The following is a 22474-nucleotide window of genomic DNA, read 5'->3' as shown; positions in this document are numbered from 1 at the left end:
AAGCCAATGGCCTCTGCCTCAATAGCCTACAGAAAAACAAAAAAAGGAAATGTGAATCCAAATAACAGGATGGGATGTCTATCAAGTTCTCACTGTGTAATAATGCTGACCTGAGCTGTAGAGTCAAAGTCCCGCATAATGGTTTTCCAGCTGCTCTTATTGCTCATGTCAAAAGGATTAAAACGAACCTCCTCAATGGGCAGAACCAGAGCGTCCACTCTATGCAGCACTTCATCAATGCGTTTCTGGTCACGTGTCACTCCTTTCAGCTCTGGTCCAAAGATGTTGTAGAACTCCACTAAAACCTGCAAAAAAATATATTCAAACAATCAAACACAAGATCTTTTTTTATGATTTTTACATGTTTGGGAATGTTTTCACTGACCTGCAAAACATTGTACAGATCCTGGCAGATGGAAGCCATGTAATCAGTTCTCTCAAACAGCCTCTTGCGGTCAAATTCCCAGCGTGCACCTCGTCCTGATTCTTCAATTTCTGCACGAACTACAAAGTAGGACGTCTTCCACTGGTCCAGGACCTGTTTAGCGTCACGAGCCATGGATTTGGCCATCTCTCTCTTTTCTCTGCACAGGACACAACATGTCGTGTTATATAAAATAATGACCTGTTCTGCTAAAGCAGGGGTGTCAAACATAAGGCCAGTGGTCCAAAACTGGCCTGCTAGGGTGCCCACTAGGGGGTCCACTTAATGAATTTGAATTGAAAATAAAAAAATACACAAACCCTTCATGTTCAAGATATATTTCATTAAATATAAATAATAATAATAAATATGTAATATATTTGTACTTACTAACTTATGCATGAAAACAAAGGCAAAACATTCACTTATTGTTACTTAAAGTTAATTATGTTTCAAGTGCACTGGTCCAGCCCACTTTACATCTAATTAGGTTGTATGTGGCCCGTGAACCTAAATGAGTTTGACACTACTGTGGTAAAGGATTGTGACTCGCTATACATACTTGAATATTGTACTGACATCCACCACCTGTGACACCCGTTCACAAAGCTGCCAGGCGATTCTCTCCATTAGAGGCAGCATTCGTTCATTAGTGTTATAATGGCGAGAGATTATCCAAACAATCTGTAAGCTGTCCATCAGAGGAGGAATAGTCTCTAGAATTACACCAAAATGTGATCCAGTGGCCAGATTCTGCAGGAGATGATCAATATGGGTTAAAAATACAGTAGGAAAAATGTGCTTCACATACAGTGGGTCACCCTTAAAAAACATCAATATGTTGAATTGCAAGAAGAAACATTCAGCAATTGTGCTGCTCACCATAAAGTGTCTTTCCAGTGTGCTGAGGAAACGTAAATTATCGTCTGACTCAACACGGTATTTATTAAGTTCAGCAACTGTTCCCTCCAGGGTCTGAACAATGGCTGCATCTGCTTTGGTCATCTCCAACATAATTTTCTTCACCATAGGCTCCTTCAGCTGCTCGCTAAGTGCACACAGGATAGACGCTCGCTCCTGCCAAAAAGCGATCTCGGCCATAGGGCCTGGAGCCTGCAGGGAATTGAAAGTAGAAGTTTTATTCTGTAGGTTTTTACCTTGTTGATCAGAATATTGACATTTCAGCAGTTTTGTCAAACCTGACTGCATTTGACCTTTAGCAGTGCAGCTGGAAAGTAAGTGTTGGATTGTTCCAAACCTGGGGCTTTTTGTTTTGCTGCTCCTCTATGAAAACTGTAATCTGAGTCTGCCAGTTCATCACACACTGCTCCAGTGTCTCTATCATCTCTGCATTAGTAGACAGGAGGACGTCCACCTCTGGTTTCAGTTCTAACTCAGGGATGTCTAGGGTAAAATCATCTAAGACAGAGACAATGATCTTCAAATTATCAAGGAATCAAAAATCTCTTCCTATCCTAGCTGCTACAGAATACTACAACAAAATTACTCTAGGATATAAAACCAGACCTTGAATCTGCAGGTGCTGCAGAGATGTGTTGATCAGTCCCAAGTACTTGTGTGTTCTGTTAAGCAACTCATCACGAATTGGGATTCTTATAGTTGACTTTACTGGACTCTTGTCTGCTCCCTCAACGCTGTTTTGCTGAGGAGACGCCGCCTGGCTCTGATAGCCTGCACCAGTTACTTTCATTTGGTGCATCATCAGCATAGGTAGGTAAACCTGGAAAACATTGATGGAAAACATCATGTACCAGCAGTTTGTAAAATAAAGTTCCATAATGTTCTGTCCAGATCTTTAAGGTTGCATTGGTTGTGGATCGATTATTCTTACGTTGGCAAGTTTGTTCTGCAGCACGAGGAGTGGGTGGCCACTGTGCATGCCAATGTCAAAGAGCCTGGGCATCAAGATGTTGGCCTCAGTCATGTCCAGTGGTTCAACAATAGTCTCTGAACAACATTCATTTAAATCAGCAGGTTGTTTTATTCATGATTGAACTGCTTCTTTGATGCCATCATTCTCACCTTTTGTGTTCCTGATGAAGTAGAAGACTGTGGATTTCAAAAATCTTTCTGGGTAACTGTTCACTGCAACATGAAGCTCTAAGTGATAAACCACCTGAACTTCAGTCCTCTGAAATAACAAACAAACAAAAAAACAACCACCCCCCCACCCCCACACAAGAACAAGTTTTAAAGATTTTAGTTCTAATAAGTCCACCATACGCAAAGCTAGTGAATTTTAAAATAAAAACAATCTCAAATTACATTTCTGTCCAAAATATAGAAATTGGAAAGTGAATTGGTTGGAAAAAAAAATCCTGTAAGGTGTACTGTGCTGTAGTGCTAAAATAAAAACAATTCGTTAGTGTAATCTCACATAACAACTTTCTTCTTCTTCTTCTTCTTCTTCTTCTGCGTCCTCTGCTGTTGAGGTTATCTCTGCTTCACTTCGACTCCAGGTCTTACTTTCAGGATCTGAAACATCTTCATCTTTCGTCTTTTCTGCAATGTACAATTTTCAGAATGAATTTTAACATAAAATAAAATAATAGAATAAAATAGAATAAAAAATCAACACGAACATTACAACGCAGTAATAGTGTTTTCTTTGGCCTTTTCCATAGATATAAAACTATTGCCGAATATCAAGTGATAAACATAACCATTACTCTGACGTTTAATATCTAGAAAATGGTGAACTAAACTAAGACAAAATGGACCCGAGGTCCCAAAACAGTATATGTGTGTTCATTTAGCCATATGATTGCCACAGGATAATAGACAGTAGTAGCCCAATCACAAACGGGGAAACTACGATGTCCTTTATCGGTATATCGACACACAACACTACCTTACCGACGGGGATTTTAACTTCGATTTCTTCCTCTCTTATGGCCTTGAAAAAGAGCAAACACGAGGGTGACTCCTCCTCAGACACCAGATTCAGATAGCGGATCATCTTCTCTTCCTCCTGTCCATCTCCTCGGTTCAGAAGTTCTTCTAAACATTCCGGACGGTCGTACAAATCGAAGCCGGCGATGACTCTCTGGAGAATCCACTCCACTCGTAGATCGTCGTGGACCATTTTGTGAAAAAAAATTAAAATTTCTTTAAACGATGAACATGTCTAAATGTAAAGTTTTGTCTATAGTAACCGACGTTGCCTTGCGACAAATTGCTTTTGTGGTTGATACTCGGTGCCATGGCAACCCTAACAAGTGGAGTTTGGTTCCCAGTGAATTGACTGAAAGGCTGCTGTACCTGTGACCGAGGTCTTAACCTTGTGGTCAACTCGACACAAAATGAATAGTTTTTTTTAAATTTGTTGCACTAATACTTCTTTTGTCAGTTTTCATTGTTATTGTACAATATACATAAGTTAAACCTAAGTATAACTGTTTTTATATACATTTTCTTTGTTTTTTGCTTTCTCACAAACTTTTACACATTCACTAATTTTACTTAAGCATTTTCAGCTTTCCTTGCCTCACTTTCATTTTTAAGTACAAATTTTAAGATACATTATTAAATCTGCATGTAATGCACATTTGTACATAGAATAAACTTATTTTCCTTACAGCTTTGCCCTTTTCAGTGGTTGCCGCAGAGAATCATTGATTTCCATATTGCCCTGTTCTCTGCATCTTCTACTCTGACTCCAACTATCTGCATGTCCTCCCTCACTGCATCCATATATCTCCTCTTTGACCTTCCTCTTTGTCTCCTACCTGGTAGCTCCATCTCTAACATTCTTCTACCAATGTATCCACTGTCCCTCCTCTGCACATGTCCAAACCATCTCAATCTGGCTTCTCTACCTTTTTCTCCAAACCTTCCTGTCTGTGTTGTCCCTCTAATGACAGCATTCCTGATCCTGTCCATTCTTGTCACTCCTAAAGAGAATCTTTGCCATCTCCGGCTCCACCTCCTGTCTTCTGCCTATTGCTACTGTCTCTAAACCATACATCATGTATGTGTGTGTATATACTGTATGTGTGTGTATAAAATGTATATATAATGTATTCATATATATATGAATGTACATAAACCTGCTTCAGAAATTGATTAAAAAAAGATAAATATATTATAATCCTGCTTGAAAGTAGATATAAATACAATTACACAAAAAATCCAAACAAATACAATTTATTAATGACAATTTGCAAAACAAAATAAAACTGTCATTACAGGACTGTGACAAGGAGTGCTTAAAAACGGAGTGATTGTACTTCGTATTAAAACTAATTTCAAAATAAAGGACTATGTTAAGGGAAAATCAGTTTTAATTAAGGCAAACATTATTGGACAGGTCTAATTGCTGTTTGTGGAGCTATTTAATTATATTTACTTCTTAAAAACTCAAAGCTTCAACATTCTTCAAATGGTATCGTATGGCAGCATCTTACTGTAACAAAAATGCAAAGTTTGAAATACAACAATGATGACAATAGTTTCCTTCCCAAGGCAAGAAAAATTCAACACTTAAACCACCAAATAGAATCAGCAAGTACTATAAATATTCTATTAACACAAGTCAAGCTTTTAATAATTGATGACAAAATGTGTCTGGAATGTTAAAATGTACAGTATGTGGACATAGAGGCAACACTGTGAATGCCTTTAACATTAAATGGCATCCCATTATTATTTCTCTTTTATTTTGATAACATTCAAATACATAATAAATTAAGAATCATTTCCTGGAAAAGTACTGGAAAAGAAAAGTAGTATCTTATCACCCTGATCTTGCAACATTTGAATAAGAATCGTGTTAAAGTGGCTCACAATGCAGTGTCTGAATGTTAGATGTATTCAGCACAATTAAGCTAATATAATTCAGCTTAACATCAAACCACTTCAACAAGTGAGATTTAGAGAAAGCATAAATAAATAGGAAGATGTTACCAGACCTATTATCTTTATCAGAAAATCCTACAGGGAGAAATGAACCAAAACAATGTTGATGTTATGTATTTAGTGTTCTCTGAGAAGCATAAGCTTGGGAAAACAGTGAATTAATGAATGCATCTATTTATTTTCCAGTTTAAATGACAACAGCAGCTACCATTGCATTCCTAAAGTTCTCGGTTTGGTGTATGTTTTTAGATAGAGATTTTGTAATTTCTGCATGGTACATTCTGAAGTGTCCTTTTTTAAACAGTGTGAACAGTTCAAATATGACATTGAAAACAATTTTAAAAACTTTATTAAGTTTGCCAGCCTTTTCAGTTTCCTTCCTTTGGCTCCATTTTCTAAATCCTTAGTTGAATTTATCAGTCTTTTCACAGTAGGCTATCATGCTCAAAGCTGGAAGGCAAGAGAGAGAAGGCAAAGGGGCAAAACTTGATGCCCATCCCGCTGTAGAACTTATTCTGAAACTCCACCCTGAGAAAACAAAAATAAATGAAATGGTCAATGATAAATGGTAAATGCAATCAAAAAGTGATGTTGTAGGAACTGTTAAACTGACCAGTGCAGCCTGAGTGCATGCAGAAAAGCAGAGAGACCTTCCATCACCAGGAGGATAGACACAGTGAGAACAGCAAACAGGCCAAAAACTGGCACCAGGAATAAAATTCCCAGACTGGTGTCCATTTTGAGACCTACTCTCATCACCATCGACCACAGAACTTCTGACAACTCTGTGGACGCAATACAAAAAAGAACATGTTTACCAAAAAAACAAAGTGACATTCAGTCATTTGCTACAGATGAATCCTTTTCTGGGTGACGTGAGGAGACGCAGCCAATCCGCTTAGTGATGAATCAAAAATCTCTGAAGACTGATGGGGGACAACTTTAATCTACATAAGAAGTTTTCAAGAGTCTGATATTTGGATTTGTGACATGGCACAGATACTCACGAGCATGTGCTAAACTCAGAGCCCAGAGTCTCAGGTAGGAGGCTGTGTTTGAGATGCAGCCGAGGCAGTACTCTATAGTGTGGATGGCCTGATGCAAGAACTCGTCTGCAAAGTTAAACTAAAAAATAAAAAAATAAAACAAAGATAAACTCCGTAAAAGAAGGTTAAATAAATAAATGGCCGTATCATATCTGTACAGCTGGGTTACTTCTCAGGCCTGACCTCTTCTGTCTGATGTTCTCCACTTGTGGAGAGGTCACTGTGACTGCTGCCCTCCTCCATGTCATGAGTTCTCATCAGGAAGAGTTCCTCTTCACTGTTGTGGTGTACACGCTCATATCCCTGAGAAAATACAAATCAGCTTTAACAATGAGCATGTTATTGAATAATCACAACGTAACTGCAGATTAATCATGATCGGTCTGAATAATTGTGATTGTAATGTCATGATTACTCATGATTTCTAAATAAAATGATATAAACATATGTATCATTCTGCCTATGGGTTAAAAATGTTTCATTTCAGAAATGAATAAACAGGATTAATGTCAATTTATAATGGAAATTTTAAGAATATTTAGCTTCATACCCTGTACATTCCTATTCTGCGACTTCCCTTTTGAAGCCAGTATAGGTAGAGAGGTTTCCCCAGGAGCAGAACAGGAACAGAGAGAACAGCAACTAACACCAGAAATGCCTGCAAACCAGGCTGAAAGATACAAAACAAAAACTCTGTTTTTAACATCAGTTTCATAACAACTAGATCATACTATTAACAGTTACACAGACTTGACCCCTTTTAAGCAGCTGTAGTTAAACTTTGTGTTATCTTCTCACCTGTCCCTGGTAGAGAGGTGGCACTGTGTCACTCTGCATCAGAAACATGTTTATGAAGTGAATGAGGATGCTGGGGGCGTGCCTGGAGTCTTTAGCAGAGAACACCAGCCACTTGTAAAATATCATGAAGACCAGGTAGCCAAAGAGGCAGAGCAGGAACAGGATCTCAGGCAGGAACACCAGGTACAGATTGTATTTTTTCCTAAAGTGTCTGTTTTAATGTGGAAAACTACATTCAGTAAAATACAGAAGACCAAGCACAATAACGACTCAAGTCAAACTCACAAGTGATTGAAGGTGCTGAGTGTGACCCCGAAGCTCATGTGTATGATGCCCAGTATGACTGACATCTTCATTTTATAGGAGTTCAGAAATGAGAGACGATTGGACGCCAGGTTCCAGATCTTAAAATGGAAATGGCAAAATGTTCACAGGTAAAAATGTATGAACTCAAAAACATCCTAATAGTTTATGTCATATAATGAGAAAACTAGCTCTAAGGTAATAAATAAATCAGTTACCAACAATCACTAAACTGTGGACCACTTATTAAATCAGCATAACTTGATTATAAAAATGTATAAATTCAAGTAACTCAATGAAAGTACACAACAGAGGGCCTTTGTGTGGGTCGTTATGATAATCTGACAAACAGTTAAAATAACCAAAAAACATTAGATTGACTGTAGTACTTTTTGTTTAAAGGTAAACTTCATGCTTTTTATAAATTCCTAATACGTTGACAACTCAACGTATGTTTATGTGATGAATGACAAATTGGAAGGTTCACTCACAGGGTCGATTCCCAGAGGGTAGGGTCCATTAAAAACCCCTGTTACGTTAGGATCCAGGGTGAGAAAACGGTTGTTGTGGAGATCATCTAGGCTGTTAGGAATCAATCAAGTCTCAAGTCAATAGACATTATTCATAAACTCCTGGGAAACTTGATGCGAGACGACCCAAAAAAAAAAAAAAAAAACTCCTGCAACCCATCTGAGGGTCACGACCCAGTTTTGGGAAACAATGCTATAGAGAATATACTCTCACCTTAAAAATACCTTTTAATAGGTAGTGTCAGTATGTTTTAACTATTTATAAGTCATTCTTGTCATGTAGTACTTACCTCCATTTTCCTGCTGTGAACATGGCCTCCACGTTCCACCCAGAACCAAAGATGTTGAAAGACTTTGAGAAACAATCGTTGTATATAAGTCCAGTGTATATGGAGAAGAGTCCCATCATCAGGATGATGTAACGACCCTCGAAGAACGTGTTCCAGATCTACAAACAAAAGGAAAGGAAAGTGAACTACTTGTCATAGTGACACAGCACACCACTGTACACAATCAAATGTGACCTCTGCTTTTAACCCATCACCAAAGTGAACAGTGGGCAGCTTTAAGCGCCCGGGAAGCAGTGTGTGGGGACAGTCCCATGCTCAGAGCACCTCAGTGGTAACTTGGCAGCTGGTGGATTCTAACCTGCAACCTTCCAGACCCAAGTCCGCTTCACTAAGTCACCACCGCCCTACATGATCATTTAAAGACTGACTGACATTTTAGACCTGCTATAGCCACACAATGTATCAAGTGTATTAGGATAAAGATATTTAATATTAGCCATTATAAAATTAACACTTACCTCATTCCTTGTGTTTTTGAGCTTGCGATTTTTCTCATGCCACACCATCCAAAACGCAAAAAGAGCCATGATCAGTCCATGACCCAGGTCTCCAAACATCACAGCAAAGAGGAAGGGGAACGTTATGATTGTGAAAGGAGCTAAAAACATTAGCACAAGAAAACATTTGCACATTAATTGCTTATAATAAACTGTAAACTGTTATCATAATACATAAATAACTTTTATTTGTTACTGTTGGCCAATATAAATTGTAGAAAGCTAAAATGTGTTATTATGAGGAAGAGTGAAGTGCTAAAGATTGGTGTTCCTCACTCACTTAACTGGATCCATAAAATTATTCTCCACTTTGCTGTGTAAACTGTGGTTGACCTCCTTTTGCTCTAATTTGGTACTGTTCATCTGTTCAAATGAGTTATTCATGTCCAAATATGTTGATCAGCTGTTTTTTTTATTCTTCGGTTTTTGTCATTAAGCTAATAAACAGCTGCTTATGTTTGGCATATCTTTTTTTAATCATCCATATACTGCACAATTAGACAGTTGTACCACTCACCAGGGTTGACCTCTCTATAAGTGCCCACTCCATAGGCGTCAACAATGTTCTGGAAACCAGAAGTAAACTTGTTGGTTCTTATCAGTGTTGGTGGAGTGTCCGTGGTAGGAATACGGTTGACAAAGGAGGGAACAGTTGCTCCACTTTTTCTCTGAAAAAAAAAACCAAAACCAAACAAAAAACTTTTTCTCTAAAAATGATGAAGTATTAGAGAAAAATGAAAAAAAAAGTTTCATTTCTTTACTTATGATTCAAATAAAATTCTAAAAAAAAGTAACGTGATATTTTATAATTTGAAATTGCAACTTTCACTGGTGTCACGGTTATAATTACTATATGTTTCATTGCACTTCCCAATTTCAAAGATACCAGCTTTTTCCTCCTATTCAAACAGCTACAGCTGAGCTAACATAATTGGCATTACATAATGGTAAAAAAAAGGCTAATAAAGTGGAAACTGACATACTCATGTCACATCATGTATAAAATCAGGTGCTTTTCAGTTGTTATTCCCCAAACAGGAGATCACTTTATCTCATGACTGTAGCAACTTGTGGCTTTTCTACCTTTTGTGCACCACATTGTAAAAAAAGGGAATTTAATTGGAAAACATCAATGGGGGTTACATTTGTAAACAGTAACTGACACAAAGAAATAACTCAAGGAGGTCTAATCTGAATAAAATCTCACCGATCCTTTTTCCAAAGCCCTCCGCAGAGTGGGAATGTCCTTGACGGGACACCACACTTCGGCGATCAGACACTTGTTGGTAACATCAAAACTGCACTGGTTGAGAATGTAGTAAATGGCCTTTATCTTCTTGACTTGGACGACCCACATGTATGCAGATTCTGAAGCCTTAATTAAGACCTGTCTCAGATAATCCTCTGTCCTGTGAAGCACCTGGAAACAGAGAGATATTAAATATTTAAAGATGAATCTTTATGGAACAATAGCTATATGTGAACCAGGAGCATTTTTTTGTTTTGTATGTTTTTTGGGTAAAGGCACAAATAGATGAGGAGCGCTGCACCGATTAAAAGTCAATGAATGGGAAAAAAAACCTCTCTGCAGAGACCTCATGTTGATCATGTGCTTGTACAATCCTGTTTTCCAGTCACAGTGGGTTACAGCCTTCAAATTATTCACATCACACTGGGCTTAAACTTGACTTTTTCTCCAAGTTTATCTCCTTCCTGTAAGCTCTAACTCAAAAACCATGCAGCCAGGTTTGTCTTTGAACAGGCATTTTTGTTTGTTCTGTTACAACTAAAGGCTTTTTCATAGGGAAAAACCTTTAGGAAGATGTTGTGATTCTCCATGTTAGACTTTTATAGGGAGATAATTATGACAAAAGAGTACCAAGAAAATAAATACTTAATACTAGACTAATAAGTTTCATCCAATTGTGAAACGTACTATGTGAAGATCCTGAATTCTCGTTGCTAGTCCTTCCACAACATCATTCCGCTCATCACTGCTCGTAGGATAGGGATACAAGTGACAGTGGTAGCTACGGAGAGAACAGAATTTTTACAATAATTCATTTACATTACACTATTAGAATTAGAATAAATGCAGTACATGCTGCATATTGCAGAGTCATACCAGTCACAGATCTTCTTCACTTTTTGCCCAATCTGATCTCCCCAGTAGGAGATCAGGAACACAACACTTTTGGTCGGTTCTCCCTGTGAAAAACAACATAAAACGTGTTGTTTGTCTGTGATAACATCTGTGTGCATAAACTACATTTTACACACTCTACAGGTGTGATTTATATACCTGTCTTTGACTAAAATGTGATGGATGAAACAGTTGACGTCAAACCTCTGACCTTTTTGTCAGATCAGTTAATCAGCTACATAAGAATCATGTGCTTATGTAGATCTTAAGCATTAACTTCTTATTAAACCAATGACAAGAATATCAGTTTGTCATTCAAGCAAAATATCAGTGCTATACATTTAGTGCTGCACCTAATTCTCAGTGGACAAGGGAGGTTGATCTCTCAGGGTTTATCTCTGCTAATTTGACACATTAACATGTAAAACGATCATTTTTATAAAGATGTGCGATAATAATAATAATAATAATAATAACAACATTCTAACCTGTGGGCTCAGTAATCATGAATAATCATACTTTAAATACCTGTTATGAGGTGGGCCAAAACAACAGGACATATTTGGGATGATCAGTTGACACCGTCATGCACTCAAAGGCTTCAATTTTCTGCCTCTGGATAAGACCAGAAATGAAGCTGCAAAAAGAGCAAAAACATTTGTAATTGAAATATGAATCATTTAAACTTCATTATATCTGTTAAGAATCAGTTCCTCTGAAATGATGCACAGATACTGGATGGATTTATGCAAAAATTACTCGTATACAAAGAAACACCTTTATTCCTCAAACCTTAGCTCTCAAATACTAATATTTAATATTTCAGGTCTGAAGTTTCAACCAGGCCAATCACTGAACAGCTGCTTTAGAGCTTCTGTTAAATCATCAAAAGACAAACACTGCTCTAAAACATGCAGTGAAGATCAGACATGTTCAGACACTTTTCTGAATGAATGGCTGTCAGAAGAAAAATGACCATAAAGTAGAGAAAGACATCTGGTGGAATCGTGTGAATTATTAAAGACACTGCATGAACAGATAATAAGTCATCTGATGAGGCCTTGCACTAAATGCATATACATAAATATACAAACGACATTTTTATCCATTCTTAATCTACTGCTAATTCCTATGCAAAGGTCTGGGGCATGGCTGGAGCCAATCTCAGCAATCACTGGGCAAGTGTGAGGTACACCCTGGACAGTTCGCATGTCCATAATTTAACCTCACACAAACAAACTGAGATTCAATCAGGTGCAGTTGTTGTTGAGAACATGAACTGACACCCGTCAGTTTTAGTTTTTATTACACATGATCCACTTTGATTCTGTTAGTGATAATCATGTACAGGACTGCTGTAGGTAGCCTTGTTAAACCTAAACAATGGCTGATATCCAACAGTTTTCTTGTTGTCAATTTGACAACACACTTGCTGATATTCTGCCATTTATCATGTGCAGTTGTCAAGATGTCACCACGGCTGCCTATTCACAGTCACCAAAAACTGACCTAAAACGTGACACAGGCAACTGTGTTTTCCTCAAAACAGGTTTTCTAAGAGAATATAGGAGACAGACATCAAAATGAAAACCATTCATGAGAAAATTCAGTGTTTCACTCCTCACCCTAGTTTGGCTCCTAGCCTCTGCATGCTGCTGTAGTCCATCACTGTGTCTTTTTCTAGGAAAGGAAACTCCTCATACTGCATGTGTAAGGATTCTCGCTAAAATACAACACAAAAAGAATTAAATTCAGAGAATATCAATTTTCTCACAATTAAAAAAGGGATGTAGGTGTGTGTTAACTAGATAAATTGTGGTCAGACATACTGACCTCTGTAGATCTCTGTACAAAGCTGCGTGTGATGCGTAGCATGTGTGTATACTCTGTCAACTCCAGTAGATTCCGTTGCAGCTTCTCCTTATTCTTGGTGACTTCACCGAGTTCCACTTCGAGTCTCTGCAGCTGCTCCTGTGAACCCAGAGAGATTGTAAGCAGTGGTATAGTATAACTAAAATAACATAATTTTATATTTGTAGTTTAAATTTACATTTATGCATTTAGCAGATGCTTTTGTCAAAACTGACTTACAAGAGAAGAGGTAACAATCAATCAAGATTGCATGGTATAGGAAAGAGTTTTACTATGACTATGGAGAGCAGTTGTTTGATTTTCCATTTGTTGGAAATTAACAGACCCAGTCGACCTCCTTGCGCAGATGCACTAAATGGGAGAATGTGTAGTTGGTAGAGAGTGCAGCTGGGGTAGTATTGTTTTCAGATTTAATCCAAACTACACACACACACACACACACACACACACACACACACACACACACACACACACAGACACACAGACATATATGTATAGATGTACACATAGATGTGTTGATGTAGATGACACATATTTACTCCGTCTATTTATCTATCTATCTGTTTGTTCAAACTGTAGATATACAACTGTAAATGTGCAGTTTACACACAGAAATATTGAAAAGTAGTCACAGGTTTTGCATAGTGTTTTTCATTATTTTCACATTTCAGGAGAGTGGAATAACAACTATAAAAAAATAAAAGTATAATACTGGCATAATATTAACTTTCTGACAGTGTATGTGTTGTTTCTGCAAGGAGCAGTTTACATTTAATGGCTACATTTCCACCATTCAGTCTACTTATTATTAAACAGGAGTTCACCTATGTGATCTAGTGGTTAAACAGAAAAGCTGGGTTATGTAGGATGAAGGCAAATTAATCTTGAGTCTTAAAGTAGTTATTACTTTAATTTAGATACACCTTCAAATGTTTGTAGAGCACAATAGAAAGCCACAATGGACCATACACAACCCTTGAGCCAAAGTTTACAAGCCAGCAACTTAAAACCAATGCACTCATCCAGTTGATGGTGTGTTATCAATGTTCTTAGAAAATAAATAAATAAAACACTAAGAAGTAACTAACCATTACTGACATGATGTGCTTGGGTAAAGGAGCCACTGGGTTCACATCTCGTTCTGGCAGCGAAATGTCAGCTTTCTTAATTTCCCTAAAGAGGTATCCTGTTACAAAGATAAAAGAAAGAGTGATTTGTAGAACACTGCAAAAGCAAAGGCATGCAGTGTGTTACTTCCCTTAATCTAATAAAAAATGGTCTCCATAGCTAAGAATCACTATGCATTCATTCTAATTCACAACCAGCTAACATCTCATGACTGAAGGCTCATTGGCTCTAAATTGAATTTAACTCAACTCAACAGGAAGGTCTTTTGTGATACAGTCTTAGGTTTGGTTTGTCTAATGCTTAATGGTTGTCCTAAACAGTAGACTTTCCAAGATCAATTAATCTTAGAAAACTTAGATCAAATAATTTTACCCAGAATTCTCTCCATCTCTTCACATTTTTTTATCTCATTAACATGTTTTCGTTGGAAGGTGTTGACACTCGGATTGAGCTGTAACAGATGTAAGCAGACAAAAATGGTAAAGTTAAATGTGATATGTCAAAGAATCATCGAAAACAATCTGTGTGGACATGTAACATTTTGGGCTGACAGTGTTTTCCATCCTGACACAGAATGAGAATCACTAGAAACCCAATTCCCATTATGAATTAGGAAAAAGGCAAATTTGTATGCACTATAAAATGTTATGTAGATAACATTTTTAATGATAAAAACTAATTATTTGTCAAATTAGCTAAATGTAGTAAACAACATAAATGTCAGACAATACAATGATGACTGATATAACAACAAATCTGTATGAATAAATAGTTAATAAAACAATAGAAAATGTTTTAATAACAACAAACGTTTCAATATTAACAGAGTATGCAAAGTGATGTATCGATCATATGACCCGACTACTGTGCAGAGACTCTCTCTCAACTAATATTTCTTGCACATTACCATAATATAAGCTGTTTAAAACCATGTAGTTTTTCACTTTCCTCATTAACATTTTAATTAAGTGAAGACTGAAATCTCCTTAATTTGTCTTGTATGGGGAACTTTGCACTCACAAGCATTGTAAAGGTTTAAATTTTCGATTGAAGTAAATATAACACTTGTTTAACACTTTCTTACGATTTAGGGAATCTGAATTCAAAATGTTGCCTACATGTGTAAGCAAACAGCTGTTATTGTTGTCGTACTGTTCATCCGACTTAGAGATTAAAATATATCGGTAAGTATCGTCTTCCTAATACCTTAATAAGTCATAAACTGTTCTGAGTTTCTCAAGTGTGCACAACATCGTATTTAGTCTATTTAAACTATAAATGCCTTCTCTACTTTCTACTTCTGTTCTGGGACAGTAGTTAAATATTTGCAAACTTTAACGTCAATGAATAATACAATTTAAGTGACAGGTGACATTTGAAGCCTGCACTTTGACTTTGACCACATTTGTAAGAGTAAGCTTAGCTTTAACTTTCAAACTCAAATAACGTTAAACCGCAGACTCACATCTCTGAACTCCACCAGACCGAGCTCACCAAGTTCACTGATACAGTCATAAGCCGAACCAGACTGTAAAAACAGTTGGGCCATGCACATCTCTTCACCTCGCAAAAGAGAGCTCATTTTTACTGTTCATAAACACACTCGAAAATTAACAATAACAAGCGACCCGATGTTGTTTCCGTAAAAGAAAAAAAATCAGCGGCGATCAGTAAGGTTTGTCGAGTGTTTCCTGGTCTTTTTCATGTTTAGCCTCTCTCCAATCGACTGTTAAATCCACACTTAGTTTACTTCAGTCAGCGCAGCCCAGAGAGCTAACTAGCTAACTGCCAGCAAAGAATAGCCGTTGCCAAAGAAAATAACTTGCTGTGTCACAGTCCGAAGTAAAATGTAGGTCCAGCAGTGTAAAAGCTATAAAAGTTGCATTTTACAAAAATGTCACAACTCTCGTCTAGGATTGTGAAGTTCTGTAAAACGTCCAGTTGTTGCGTCCATAGCCTTCCACGTCACTTCAACTGTTCAATACTTCCCCTTCTTTAGTTGTTGAACTGTGCCGTAGCCTCTACGTCACAAAGGCATAATGCTGCCTCTTTCGGTCTCTTGTGGAACTGCGATTTCTTAGTACCACCTTCTCTGACAAACTTATTTCACATAAACATTTATTCTACAAACAAAAAGCAGAGGAAAAACACATATGACAGTCCTAAAATATGATTTTTAAAATAATAATATAATCTTTAAAATAATGTATATATATATATAAACATTAAAAAAACTTTGGTTAGGATTTCTAATGAAAGTTAGGAAGTTACAAGTAAAATATAATTTTTCAAGTAAAAACTATGTTGACTATAGTGTTTCAGTGATTGTTATGTAACAAAAAAAGAAAAGAAAAAGGCTGTTGCTATCCGTCAACAATTCTTTTCTTCTGCTTGTCTGTTCTCTTGGACTCCACCCTCATACCTATAAAATAATAACAAGAAAACATGAGTTCAGGTGCAGCTATGGGTAAGTTGACCCCCTTTGAACCGCTGTGCTGGAGAGCAGCAAATGGGATAGAGATCTTTTTTAAATAAAAAAAAGCATGTTTTTGTTACCACGTCTATTGTACTGTATATTTTTCCAGTGTTTGAATACATACAAAAACATTAGGTCTAACACTTCTAAAACTTGTCTTTAAATGTCCTTAATTAAATGCACAAAGGTCTACAGGACATACAGGAAAATACATGTTTATGTATATCAGCATTATAAATATATCTATAGATATCTAATATATACAAAGAACAATGTTATATTGTCCCTCTTTGCCATTTTGACCAAACTCTAGTCGAGCATCACTGTCACAGTGAGCCATCGACAAAGCAGGAAGCAAGCAGGACCCAAATGCAGGACTGGTATAGGTAGTTTATTTAAAAAAATCAAAATTTACAAAATTCTCTTCCAAAGACCAGGACAGAAGCATACGCAGGGCTAAGCAGAGCAGAAAACAGGAACAGAACTGAGCACAGCAACAGACTTAACTAGGAACAGATACAACACACAAACAATATAATGATCCCACAGGGCCAGAGTGAGGGATAGAAGTATATATACAAAGAGCATCTGGTGACACAAGAGAGACTAATTACAACAACACATGTGAGTGTGATAACACAGATTACCCCACACAACACACAGCAGGAACAGGAAACAGACAGACCTGACAATCACAGACAAAACAAGACAAGTTATACCTGTGGATGATCACAATCCAGCACACAAACCTTCCAGTGTTAGTACTGATGTGGTATTGTCTAATGTTTGGAAATATACTACATCATAAATTGACTTAACTGACATTTGGGTTTGTTTCAAACCTGTGTGGACATTGCTTTTTGTACACATATGGACCATCAGCATAATAATTCGTCAAGCATGATGTAAATAAATAATTCATAATTTAAAAACAGGTTCAAGTTAAATCAGATGTGTCACACTATAAAATGGGTTGTCTGATATTTTATAACAAAAAACAGAAAGACAAAATATTTACCTTCTCAAATGTGATAACTATATTTTAAACAATACCCAATGTAAAAATATAGTCACTACATTCGACCTTAAAATACACATTATCACATTATTTATCCTGTACTAAAAGTGTTCTAGAGAGCAGCACTGTTCCAGGACTGACGTATTTGTCTCCATGGATTCCCAAGGACAGAAGCCACCAAAAAGAAGAAAACCAAGATAAGGCCTTTGGCCAGTGCCTGGGAATACGGCTCACCTAGGAAATAAATACCTTTTAATTTAATCCTTAACCAATGTTGTTTTTTATGTAAAAAAATAATTAATTTATTAAATTAAAATAAATTTTAAAAATACCCTGTTTGATACCTACCTGTGTAATACCTGGTGATGGGAAAGGCCAGTTCAGGCCAACAAACATCATTTCTGTTACAGTCATACTCTGTGAAGTTAATCTGAAACCTATAGACGCATAAATAAAATATTAATCACCAAAACAGGACAAGTCAGAATGCCAATCACCAACAACTTGCAGTCATGCTGCTGCTTTAGAGTGTACCTTGTCTTTGGTGGTCTTGTGGTAATAGGAACATCTGTAAAGGTGACCGAGGAGGAGATGGGAAATAGCTGTATTTCTGATGGATCCACACATAAAGAAACATTACCGCCTCTACACTCTAGTGTCCAGGTGGTTGTGCTGTAGCTAAAATAAATATGAATGGTTATTTTGTTTATATTAAAGTGTGTGTGGTGACTTCAAGTGACTTATAATGACATATTACACACCTGATTTGCACAGCAAAAATAGACCTTTGAGTAATACCATCTACTGTGCTTGTGATGAGGCTCTGAACGTGGATATGCTGGTGGGAAGGAATTCCATCACATGAGCTTGTGTTGTTTTCTAAAGCATTGCTCAAATTCAGCGCTCTATCTGAAAATTAAATAAAGGGAAATTAACTCTGGACAGCAGACATTAACTTTAACATTTTAAATTTAATACAAACATCTACTAACTAACATGTTGATTTTATTTCTACGTAAAATTAAATCACAGAGCAGGCTCCTGGAACCATTTCTGGTTGAAACAAAGAACAATGTTACTGCTTTAGGTTTTTGAAAATTAGATGTTGATTGCATTATGCACAAAATGTTGCAAAACAGTGACATATTAAAGAACCAGGAAGATTAGGTAAATTTGGACCTGAAATGTATTGATGTCAGAAAGTTGTTCAGTTTATCAAAAATATGAGACAGAATATATCTTAATGTTAGTGCAAGTAATTATTTCACTTTACCAATATACTGTATAAGACAGTTATAAACATTTCCAGGAAGCACCACTACTCCATATCAGTCCATCAAAACACAAGCATACAGAAAGTAAATTTAATAATTTTTTTTTCTCTCCATAATTTTCTACTTACAGATGATGTTTTCCCAGTCTGACACAATCAGTGAATCAGGGTTTCCACTTTTGGCCACATGAGTAGCTGTGTTCAAAACCTTCTGTAGAGAACTGATACTTTCTCTAAACAGTAAACAACACAAAAATTCAAAAAGTTTTTTCATACAATATCTATTCAATTTCTGCCATCATGTCAACTAAGGCTGACATAATGAGCCAACACGATTATGCAACTGTATGCAACACAAACTCGTTTGTGTTTACTGACTAACCTTAAAAGGTCACACTGAGTCAGCTTTTCCTTGCTGACAGAGAGCAAACATCCTGATGTTGAATTTTCTCCATACAAAACTGGTTTCATGTTACCGTTGGAACAGAGTCCATCACTACCTGCAGGTCAGAATTTAGATCAACTTTAGGTCAAATAGATTGGACACATTTGTATTTCACAGTCCTACTGTACATGTCCCACCTGACTTCCATAGATTGATTGATGTCCTCTGTATTAACACTGTATCATTGACTGAAGTATCCACAGTTCCACCAATCACAGGCCTACTGTCCTGGTAACCTGTTATGTAAGATTAAAGTGTGAGCAGGTGATGCAGCCAACATTGGGAACACCTTTTTACAAAGAGAATAACTAAATAAAGAGGCCTTGGGACATAGGCTTTATTTGAGATATTAATTCTGGATCATGTTGTAAAATACTAAAATAGAACACTTGGCTATGGCCCAAAATTCATTCCCACAATTTTAGGCTTTGTGGTTATACTGTATTTAATGTGTACTACATACAAGTAGTTGATAGGAAATGTGGTGAATGTTCTCTTCCTTTAAGTTACTCCAGGTCATGGCCTTCTACATATTAAAGAAACATTTTTACAAATATTTTACTTCAAAGTATCTTCTATGATTGGAGTCACCAATAGGCAGAGAGTGGTCTGGTTGTAGACCCTAACGTCACCCTATCAGGACCCAAACATGTTCCTTATGAAATACTGATTTTTTGTTTGTTCAATTTTATCCAGGTATTATAGATATTTCCATTTCTACAGGTATTGCTTCTACAGTTACTACAGTAACAAAATGCATTATCTCTGGACTGTCTGTGGGTGAGACACAGTGAGTGAGCAATGTGAGAAACATTCTCACTCAAATACTCCTATTAGTTAAAAGAAAACATTTAATTGATCCAGTATGTGATACTTGAAAGGACAAAAAAAGACACATTCATCATTTATGTGAATCTGATTTTGAATCATTTTAAAAATCCAATGTTAGAAACAAATGTCATATTCTATTATCTATTATCATATCATCATTTGTTATTATCTGACAGACTGTTAAAATAAAAAGAACTGTTATTGATATTGTTATTGTCTTTTACCGGGGTTTTTCAGACCTTGACCACAGAACTCTGTATGGACCTCGGTGAATTTTGATTCAGACTCTGACTAAGATTCAGTTTGTATGTTTATCTTGTTCCTACCTGGATTTCCTGAATTGGGTTCACTCAAGACTTCACCATTTAAAAACACAGCAGAATAGCTTGTAGTCAATGCCACTGTAAGAAAATTAAATTTAAAACGAAATCAAATATAAAGTCATAACAAATGTTCCACCAGAATTTATATAAATAATGAACTGACGTAATGACACTTTCTTACCACTGCCATTAAAGGAAATGGTTCCTACAGAGCGTGTCAGATTCACACTTGTGATGCCATTTCCTTTCCAGAAGAACTGATAATCCATCGCTAATGTGACATTCTCACAAACAAAATCCTGGTCTGCAGTAGAAAAAAATATATATATATATATACGCATATATATAGCCAACTTAAGTCAACAAACTAAATAAATTATATTTTTAAATTTATACTTTTCCATACCTGAAAATAACAGAGACTTCCTGCCAGTGATAAACTGACTCAAGTCAGTGATGAGCTCATCAGTGACTTCCACTGTGACGTCACCTTTAAGATGATAAGGGAAGAAAATCCTCTGATTAAAACACAAGGATATAAAGAGTTTGACAAAGCCTTTAAAAACTCTAACCACATGTTAATGAGGTAAAACATACTCCCTTCACCGCTCTTCACCGTCTTCCTTAAATCACTGGCCAGCATTCGAAAGGGGGCAGCAGTTGGACAGGCATGAAGCAGAGACACACAGGTGGTTTCAAAATTTTTCAAAAACCCAACAGGAGCATTGTTTATACACTGACCAAATAATTTCTGCAAAAGAGAAATAAACAAGATGTGTTGTTTCATCAGCTTTGATCAGCTATTTTGATAGTGATCACATGTTTAAATTGTTGTAGATGGGAGGCAGGAGTCATTTTTTCAAATTTATTTGTTACTGGATGTTCATTACTGGCACTGAGTACAGGTTACATTATACTGCCAACACAGACACACAACCAACCTGGGGAATAGTGAAGAACTCATAACTGTTGGTTATGACTGGACTCCCTTCAATATAAACATCAACAGGCACTGGAGCTGACAACATAGGCTTGTGGAAGGATGGCCCAGGCTTAGACGTACTAGAGAAAAAAAATAAAATAACATGTTGGTAACATGAAAAGACAAGTTTATAAATATAATATAATACAATGTCTTCTGACACTACTCACATTACACCTCCCTGGTAAAAGAGGCCTAGGTGAGGGTTGTTCTCCAGCGGTGAATTAACACATAAAAATGGAAACCAGTTTGGGGAGTTTTCAGACAACTGCACAGAGCACTGATAATCTGGAGCACGAGGGACCTGTCCACCGAAAGGACCAAGGAGACACTGAGACAGAAACAGCTTCAAGTCTTCAGTGGAGCAGTCCTAAAAGTGCAAAACAAAATTACATTATGCACAGAAATGAAAGCTTTTACAAATACTTATGGATCTCTTGATTAAAACAATTAATTAATACAGTAAATACCTTATCACAGCAGCAGCGCACATCACATACCCTGAATGTGAGATCACACGGACAAGAGCCCAGTGGTTGGTACACTTGGTTTGGAATAGTTGTTTTATTATCTGTGGTAAACAGCGTTTACAGTTAATGAGAATATTTTTTAAATTCAGTATGACTGACTACTGCAATAGTTCATACAGTTACCTGATCCAGCAACTGTAGGAACTAACAGTCCATAAATTTTGACCTGGACCAGCAATGACGCCTGAAGTTTTCCACCCTCACAGGCAGAAACCTGAAGGGTCTCCAGGACACAGAGGGGACTAGGACAGCAATCTGCATTTGTCTCATTCTCAGCACACAAACGCAGATTTTTTTCCAACTTCAGTTGCACTTGAACTGCAGTCTGAGGAGAAAATAAGTTAACAATGTTTGGGGTTTTTGTAATAAATAAGAACAAATGACATTGTAGATTCAACAATAAAATGTCTATTAACCCTTGTGTGGTGATCGGGTCTGTGGGACCCGTTTTCACTTTTTAATAAAAGAAAAATGATATAATTATTTAATTTTTCAAACTGAGACTCACTGGCTTTGGCTCATTTTCTGTGAAGAACATATATCAGAATACATATTTAATGACCACACACCATACACCCCCCCCTACACATTTCTATTACATATAAGATGTTCGGGTCCACTGGACCC

General features: G+C 36.8%; 3 protein-coding genes across 4 annotated transcripts in view; all 3 read right to left on the bottom strand.

Moving 5' to 3' along the window:
* LOC112486554 (dynein heavy chain 10, axonemal-like) overlaps nucleotides 1–3878 on the bottom strand; it is a 4497-nt gene extending 619 nt beyond the window's left edge. The window contains exons 1-11 of the mRNA XM_025053692.1: nucleotides 3302–3878; nucleotides 2823–2947; nucleotides 2468–2576; nucleotides 2277–2392; nucleotides 1952–2165; nucleotides 1683–1843; nucleotides 1307–1537; nucleotides 987–1177; nucleotides 386–584; nucleotides 111–305; nucleotides 5–26 (exon numbers count right to left, since the gene is read on the bottom strand). Coding sequence (XP_024909460.1) covers nucleotides 5–26; nucleotides 111–305; nucleotides 386–584; nucleotides 987–1177; nucleotides 1307–1537; nucleotides 1683–1843; nucleotides 1952–2165; nucleotides 2277–2392; nucleotides 2468–2576; nucleotides 2823–2947; nucleotides 3302–3530 — 1792 coding nt within the window. The 5' untranslated portion in view covers nucleotides 3531–3878. The remainder of the gene's footprint in view (nucleotides 1–4; nucleotides 27–110; nucleotides 306–385; nucleotides 585–986; nucleotides 1178–1306; nucleotides 1538–1682; nucleotides 1844–1951; nucleotides 2166–2276; nucleotides 2393–2467; nucleotides 2577–2822; nucleotides 2948–3301) is intronic.
* Nucleotides 3879–4575: 697 nt separating this feature from the next.
* atp6v0a2b (ATPase H+ transporting V0 subunit a2b) lies at nucleotides 4576–15983 on the bottom strand. The gene is given in 20 exon segments (XM_008337276.3): nucleotides 4576–5830; nucleotides 5916–6087; nucleotides 6310–6427; nucleotides 6532–6651; nucleotides 6899–7018; nucleotides 7147–7357; nucleotides 7432–7550; nucleotides 7941–8031; nucleotides 8270–8427; nucleotides 8788–8927; nucleotides 9344–9494; nucleotides 10034–10246; nucleotides 10763–10856; nucleotides 10952–11128; nucleotides 11562–11606; nucleotides 12595–12692; nucleotides 12803–12940; nucleotides 13930–14027; nucleotides 14342–14420; nucleotides 15435–15983. Coding segments are annotated over 20 exon segments (2562 nt in total). The 5' UTR covers nucleotides 15552–15983; the 3' UTR covers nucleotides 4576–5727.
* A 1048-nt stretch (nucleotides 15984–17031) lies between these two features.
* Nucleotides 17032–22474, bottom strand: part of tctn2 (tectonic family member 2) — a 6588-nt gene continuing 1145 nt past the window's right edge. The window contains exons 4-18 of one of the 2 annotated variants that reach the window (XM_025053697.1): nucleotides 21971–22172; nucleotides 21818–21888; nucleotides 21488–21687; nucleotides 21277–21397; nucleotides 20933–21086; nucleotides 20742–20825; nucleotides 20517–20639; nucleotides 20339–20413; nucleotides 19319–19417; nucleotides 19119–19236; nucleotides 18866–18969; nucleotides 18225–18372; nucleotides 17998–18141; nucleotides 17812–17900; nucleotides 17032–17697 (exon numbers count right to left, since the gene is read on the bottom strand). In XM_025053697.1, the coding sequence (XP_024909465.1) occupies nucleotides 17576–17697; nucleotides 17812–17900; nucleotides 17998–18141; nucleotides 18225–18372; nucleotides 18866–18969; nucleotides 19119–19236; nucleotides 19319–19417; nucleotides 20339–20413; nucleotides 20517–20639; nucleotides 20742–20825; nucleotides 20933–21086; nucleotides 21277–21397; nucleotides 21488–21687; nucleotides 21818–21888; nucleotides 21971–22172 (1854 nt within the window). In that variant the 3' untranslated portion in view covers nucleotides 17032–17575. Of the gene's footprint in view, nucleotides 17698–17811; nucleotides 17901–17997; nucleotides 18142–18224; nucleotides 18373–18865; nucleotides 18970–19118; nucleotides 19237–19318; nucleotides 19418–20338; nucleotides 20414–20516; nucleotides 20640–20741; nucleotides 20826–20932; nucleotides 21087–21276; nucleotides 21398–21487; nucleotides 21688–21787; nucleotides 21889–21970; nucleotides 22173–22474 lie in introns of both variants that reach the window. The other variant, XM_008337275.3, reaches the window with a different exon arrangement.

This window comes from Cynoglossus semilaevis, unplaced genomic scaffold, assembly GCF_000523025.1.
Source record: "Cynoglossus semilaevis isolate Cse_v1.0 unplaced genomic scaffold, Cse_v1.0 scaffold342, whole genome shotgun sequence".
Lineage (NCBI taxonomy): Eukaryota > Metazoa > Chordata > Actinopteri > Pleuronectiformes > Cynoglossidae > Cynoglossus > Cynoglossus semilaevis.
This window is presented reverse-complemented; position numbering and strand designations above follow the sequence as displayed.